Below are 7,048 nucleotides of genomic sequence, written 5' to 3'. Positions count from 1 at the left end.
GAGCCCAGCCCCGCGGCGCCCACCCCGCCGGTCCCGTCCGTCCTGCGGCGCCACCCCCTCCCCCCCCGCTGGATCCCGCGCGGAGCGCCGGAGCCGCAGCCTGCCGGGGCCGCTGCGCCGGCGGGGGGCCCTTCTCCCCAGGACCGCCTCTCCGCCGGCTCGCCGTGCTGCCCCGACCGGGCTCTCGCCGCGCTCCAGCCTGGAAGTTGGCGGTGCGCGCCGCCGAGCTGCGGGGGCGGGCGGAGACGCGCCGGGGCTTTCCCGGCAAAGTTCGGTCCTCGCTGTTTGCTTTGAGCCTGCAAAGCAGCGAAGAGCCCATCCCGCCCGCGGCCGGCGCTCCCGGCGGCGGGTTACAGCGGAGCGGCTGCCGGCGTGGTTGGAGAGGGACCCGCGCTCACTGATGACCACAAATGTTAGCGGTGGGGCAGATGGATGCTAATCGCCAGAGTGCATTCGTCCTCAGCAGTACGCCGCTGGCCGCGCTGCACAACATGGCCGAGATGAAGACCTCCCTCTTCCCCTACACCCTGCAGAACCCCTCCGGCTTCAAGGCGCCGGCCCTGGGCGGACTCAACACGCAGCTCCCCTTGGGGACGCCGCACGGAATAAGCGACATCCTGGGGCGGCCGGTGGGCACCGCCAGCAACCTGCTGGGCGGGCTGCCCCGCATCAACGGACTGGCGGCCTCGGCGGGGATGTACTTCAACCCCGCGGCTGTCTCCCGCTACCCGAAGCCGCTGGCGGAGCTGCCCGGGCGGCCGCCCATTTTCTGGCCGGGAGTGGTGCAGGGCTCCCCCTGGAGAGACCCCCGGCTCGCCTGTCCCGGTAAGTTCGGCCGGTTGCGGCGGGGAGCGCGGGCCCGGCGGTCTGGGGTCCGGCTCGGCTCCGCCGGCGAGAGCTGCGGGCCGGCCCCTCTGGGCCGCTGAGCGACGCGCCGGGAGCCCGGGGCGGCCCCACGCCCCGGCCGGCGGGCGAGCGCGGTAGACGGGGCGGGCGGCCCGGCGGAGGCCGCGGGCGCGGCGCCCTGAAGGCAGGCCGGTGCCGGTCACCTCGTCCCGCCGTGGCGACCTGGGAGGTCCCCAGAACGCATCCTGCTCCAGAGCCGGCGGCGGCGGAGACTCCCCCCTTAGAGCCGGGCGGAGCCCCCGTCCCGAGACGGGATCGGCGCGGACCCCGTCTCTGACGGAGCTGTTTCTCCTCCGCTTTCAGCTCAGGCGGGGATGGTTTTGGACAAGGACGGCAAGAAGAAACACTCGCGGCCGACTTTTTCTGGGCAGCAGATTTTTGCTTTGGAGAAAACCTTCGAACAGACGAAATACTTGGCAGGACCGGAGAGAGCCCGCCTCGCCTACTCCTTAGGGATGACCGAGAGCCAGGTGAAGGTAGGTCCCCGCGGGCGCGCTGGGGCCACGGGCTCCCACGGCCGCTGCCTCCCGCTCACGGCCGAGGCAGCGCTGTCGCTTTTTGGTTTTGCAGTAATTATCAGCGGCCGTTAAACCTGTGCCACCGTACAGGGATTTTTTTTTTTAAAGTCAATTATAATGAAGATACATTTAGATATTGGATAGATTTTAGGCGAATTTCTACAAAACTTGTTTTGTGCTTAGAGTTCTTTGTACTGCAAACGATTTAAGATAAATAGACGTAATATCTATATATATAAAAAACCTAAAACAACCCCAACCCCAAAAGCCACCCGCAGGTGATTGCTTTCAGCGGGTCGGTTTTCACGGGAGGCCGTGTCCAGTAACCGGCACGACTCCACCTTGCGTAAGCACACGAGCTTTTTAGCAGAGACTTCAGGTGCGCCAAAGCGTTGGGGAGCACTGGGAGCCAAAGCCGCTCGTTTTCCGGGCCACCCTAGTCCGTTTTCAGCAGATTTCCTCGTTTTTTTCCGAGAAACCGCTGCTTTTGCTATCGCCCTGCTCCGCTGGCGGCAGCCCCGGAGAAGCCGGGCGGGTGACCCCGACGTTTGGGAGCAGGCCCCCTGGCCGGGGCGCCCCGCGGCCCTGTGGGAGGGGGCGGCCGCCGCCGGGCGGGCGGGGGCGGGCGCGGCGGCGGGGCTGAGCCGTGCCCGGGGCCGGTGCCCGGGGCCGGTGCCCAGGTCTGGTTCCAGAACAGACGGACCAAGTGGCGGAAGAGGCACGCGGCGGAGATGGCCTCGGCAAAGAAGAAGCACGACTCGGAGACGGAGAAGCTGAAGGAGAGCTCGGACAATGAGGACGATGACGAATACAACAAGCCCCTGGATCCCAACTCAGACGACGAAAAAATCACGAGGCTATTGAAAAAGCACAAGTCCGCGAACCTGTCCCTCGTCAGCCCCTGCAGCACCAGCTCGGACACTTTGTGAGGGCACCGACGGCTGCTCCGGGCGGCCGCCGCCGGGCAAGCTGCCGCGGCGGGGACGAATCATAACCGGGTGTTTAAAGTGGTGTGTTGTACAGCCCAAGATGTATGTGAAATGTATATATTTTTTACAGAATAAGTTATGAAATTATTTTCCTTCTCATCGGTGTAAATTTCAGAGGAATACTTCCAACTTCCTGGTTTTTGTTTTGTGTCCCTCTAGAAGGTTTGCCCCTCTTTCTTTTAGCCTCCTTGCCGATTTCCTGCTCCTAACAATCAGATTTTGTTACGTTTTGTATGGGTCGCCAAATCCAAGCTCAGCCACTTTGTATATAGTAAATTTCAGATTTTGTGCTGTATATTTCTAGTGTAAAAACGGCTGTTTTCTTTCACTCCCTCCCTCTCCTCAGTGTTTTGGCGGTTTTATTTCTCCTGCCTCTGGATTTTATGCTTAATAATATCAAAAGAGAAAACCACCCACAAAAAGCACGAGAGAAAAAGGGATGCTTGATTTTACACTGGAATCAAATAACGTCCCCAACACGGGTTGGAAAGACTTTGTATAAATCAATAAATTATTTAACAAGCTTCTCCTTCAGCGCGTTCCTTCCCGCGGTCCGCGCTTTCTGTCCCCGTCCTGGCCGGGCGGCCGGGCTGTTGGAGGTGGGCAACGGGGGCCGCGCCCGCGCGGCGGGTTTGGCGGGGGGCGCGAGGCTCACCCTGCCCCTCGCGGGGCCGCGTCCGCCTTCCGCTTCTTCGCTGCTCCGGCGGCCCCGATTTTCAGGGCCGCGGCCCCTCGGCCGGCGCCTCGCCCCGGCGTTTCCCCCGGCTCCTCCGCCACGGTGGGGCCGCGCACCTGGGCGCTGCCGCCCCCCACCCCGCCGGGCCCTCCGGGCGCCCGGCCCCCGCGGGGGGGAGAGGGCACGCAGCGGCGGGGGCCGGCGGGCCGAGAGGGCTCGCTGCCGCACGGGACCCTCGCCCCGGGGCACCCCCGCCCGGAGGAGAAGAGCTGCAGGGGGCTGAGCGTGCAGCCGCCAACCTGCCGCCTGCGGGGCCGGTTCCTGGCACCGAACGCCTTCTGGGGGTCGCGGGCAGGTTGCGCGATCTCCTCCGCGGAGGGTGGAGGCGGGTACTGGGACATGTCCCACCGCGCTACCCGGACACCGGCGGAGCCGAACCCCGTGAGCTGCATTGTGGAGGTCCACGAGCACGAGCGCCCTGCCTCACCTTCCCGCCGAGCTCCCGGCAGCGTGAGCCGCGGCCCGCACACAGGGCGGCAGCGGCCCCGCACCTGCAGCCCATAGCGAGACCCAGGTAATTACGCAGCCGTCGAGGTGTCTAGCGGCTGCCCAAGCCTCTGCTTTCTCCTCGGGCACGTTCGAGGCCTGGTGGGTGGCAGCCAGCGTCGCTGTCAAGGTGCCTTTTTTGGCCTTTTTTTTTTGGTAATAGATGAGACATTCTTTTCTTTCCGTGCCTTGGCTGCTGCTCCGCAGCCTGAGCCAATGCGGCGGCTGCGCTGCGGGCCGGCCCTGCTCCACCGGCCCGGCAGCCTGCGGAGGGAAGCGACCCGCGGAGCGGCGGGACGCGGCAGCCCGGGCCCTCGCGAGGCCCGGTGCCTCCCCTACGGCACCCGCCCTCCGCGGCGCTGGGCCGGGCCGGCGCTCCCGTACTCCCCGCACCGAGGACGGATCCGGCCGGCCCGCCTCCGCGCGCCCGGAGGGGCCAGGCCCCGGGCGGAGGAGCTGCGGCCCTGGCCGGCCCCTCTGCGCGGCCCGCGGCCGCTGCTGCCCGGTGGCCCTGCCGGGGCCGCGGCCCCGCTCGACGCCTCCACCCGCCGCGCAGACCCTCGCCAGCCTCCGTGCGGGCTCCGGGGCGGGCAAGGGTCGGCGCCGCGGCCGTGCGCCTCGCTCGCTGCGGTGCGCTCCGACGGGGCCGGAGCGGATCCCCGCCGTTCCGCCGGGGCAGCGCCGTGTTCGGGGGGAGCGCTGGGGGCCCTGCCGGTTCCTACTCACTGACAGCGGTGGGGTGGCGAGACCTCTCCCGAGCTGTTACCACAGCTACAAGGCGGAGTAAATCAAGTTTAGAGAGTAATCTCCGCCTCGGCTTTGAACTTCCCAGACGCGACGCTGGAGCCGCAGCGAAGAACCGGAGCCGCTTTCCCGGCTCCTGGGGGAAAACGACAGGAAAGAAATACCCGCACCTGGAAGCCGGGTGATTCGCACCTGCGCTTTTCCCTGAGCCTTTCCCTACTTCTTTAAGCGAAACGAGCCCCCAGCAACTCGGAAATTTGTATTCAGCGATGATCTTTTTACAGAAGGCGGCGGCTCTGTCAAGCACCCCGCGGCGGCCGCCCCCGTTCGAGCCACCGCCCGTCCCGGAGGCTCCGGCAGGCGGAACGGGGCAGAGGCCGGAGCCCCGCGGCGGCGGAGCCCCGCCGGCTGCCGCCCCCCGCGCTCTGCGGCCGGGATCCCCGGGACCCCCCGGAGCCGCCCGGCGCACCCGGCCTGAGCCTCCAGCCCCGATGAGGCCCCGCGGACGTGCCGAGGCTGCGTTTCACGGGCGTCCGTGGGTGACGTTGGAGACTCCCCCACGACGTTACCTTACCGGTCAGCTGTGCAACGAACGCCTCTCGCTGGGCCGGGGCTACCTGCGGCCCTGCCGCTCCCCGCGCTGTGAGGGGCCAGGGCGGCGGTTCCCCTCGCGCCAGCGGCGATGGCCAAGGGGTTCGCGGTGGCGCGTTCCGTGGCGCCGCTGGGGACCGGACCCCGCGGGGGGCCCGTCGAGGCGCCCCGCTCCCTGTGCTCACGCGAACCCTACAAGTGCCTTTTCCTGGGTTTGCACCGTGTCTCGATCAACACCAGAACTGCGTTCTGTTACACGGGTCTTCGTGTGAAAAAAACCCCTGTTAATTGGCAGGAGATTAAAAGGCAACTCATTAGTAAGAAATGTGACAATTTAATAATTTCCCTGTAATCCCCAGGGCCCAAATTAAAGGGACAGACACAGCCACATTCACCACGATCAGGTTTATTGCTTGAGAACCAGAGTAACTCATTTCTAAAGGCCTTCAAAGTTACCATGAGTTGAGTTCGCTTAAATAGAATTACTGTGTGGCTATAATGCAACATGGCACGTAACAATACGGAGCTGCAGACGCCCCTTGGGCAACAGTACTCGATATGAACCCAGACTGTACTGCTGAGAAAACATTCTGCAAGCGGACATCAAATCATTTTCAACGGTAGTGATTTATACCAAAATCAAGCATCAATCTAATGCCATCACGCAGTCCATGAACTCTGTAGTGTTCTAAATTAAATCAATAAAACATACATTTGTGTTTCATCAACAGACTCCCTAATCACCTTTTAATGTTGTATTTAGTGGTAGGAGAAAAATGTTCGTAATGAGATTATATTGTAGGCTGCACTAACCAGGACAATTTACGGTCGGTTTGTTTTTTTTTTTTTAACACTGTATAAATACAGTCTGTGTCCAATGCAGTTGCTACCTGAAGCAGACTTATTATTTTCTTCTCCCGTGTTGTTGTTGTTTCGATATAGAATACTTGGCACCATAAAACAGTAACAAAAGACGGACAAAACCAGTTTACAAAATTCTGGAAAGTTACACCCAAACCTAGCTAAGAACTTCACATTCAATCCTTAATATTACATAGAAAGAAGGGATTATAGGAGTAACAAAGTGAAACTGCTAATATATGTGCTATATAGTATGCTATATATCTGTATCCAGGATGGCACCGCTATATAGTATTTGTTATATAAATGTCGGTTGTTGATGTACATATAACTAAACCTGCTAAGACTCCAACACTAACTGCTGATATGGCACTCTCAAGCATTCATATTGGAAAGTATATTTAGCGTAAGTTTTGGTCAGGTTTATAAATTATTTATGTATCTGTGTATATATACACATACATACATATATATACACACACATATATATATGTATGTATAGAAAGCAGCTGCTGTGTGATTCAAAAACCATGTAACATGGCAGTATAGTAAATAACATGAGAAAAAAATTATAAAAATGAAAACCAAGATACTAAAACTAAAACACAAACCATAAGCCTTGGTCAACAAAGAAAATACCATTTAAAACCATCAATATCTCTATCTATACAGTCCAATGTACAAAACCCCAAAGTGGTAAAGATATATAATGTTAGGCATGACACCTTTCAAAGTTTATAATATGCTGAAATAGCTTTTCCACATTGACAAACACTTATTAAAAGTCGAAAGTCGTGAAATCTAAAATACATAACATCTCTGCTGTCTATTTAGAGTTTTGGCAACAGAATTGTGACATATATATAAAAAATAATTCCACATTTCTACTTGATGTCACATGAACATACAAGACAGTGAGGTATGTGAGGCTTTTCTCGAACAGAGTCCGGATGCTGAAGCATAGTGTACGATCAGCAGTCTAAAAATGTGGCACTCGGGACTTGATTTATCGATACAGTTGTTACGATTATGTATTTCAGTATACTGCGTATTCCTTTCCCTCCTTCCTACAGTGTGGTCTCACGGAAAATCTTCTCATTTCGTAGGCATCTTTTTCCTGTTGCGGAATTGGCATTTTTTTAAAAAGAAAAATAAACACAGGGGAAATGATGTAGAAAATATAAACGTAAAGAAAAAAAATGATATTTACCACCACA

The 7,048-nt window shown here is 58.6% G+C and overlaps 1 protein-coding gene across 1 annotated transcript; it reads left to right on the top strand.

The window, feature by feature from the left end:
- Window positions 1-410: 410 nt before the first annotated feature.
- On the top strand, window positions 411-2,655 carry NKX6-2 (NK6 homeobox 2; the record flags this gene model as incomplete). Its single annotated transcript, XM_082002162.1, has 3 exons — window positions 411-825; window positions 1,210-1,382; window positions 2,105-2,655. The coding sequence occupies 3 exons, from the start codon at window positions 411-413 to the stop codon at window positions 2,351-2,353; spliced, it is 837 nt and encodes a 278-aa protein (XP_081858288.1). The 3' UTR covers window positions 2,354-2,655.
- Window positions 2,656-7,048: the final 4,393 nt, after the last annotated feature.

This window comes from Phaethon aethereus, assembly GCF_964289735.1.
Source record: "Phaethon aethereus genome assembly, chromosome: 7".
In the NCBI taxonomy this organism is placed as follows: Eukaryota; Metazoa; Chordata; class Aves; order Phaethontiformes; family Phaethontidae; genus Phaethon; species Phaethon aethereus.
This window is presented reverse-complemented; position numbering and strand designations above follow the sequence as displayed.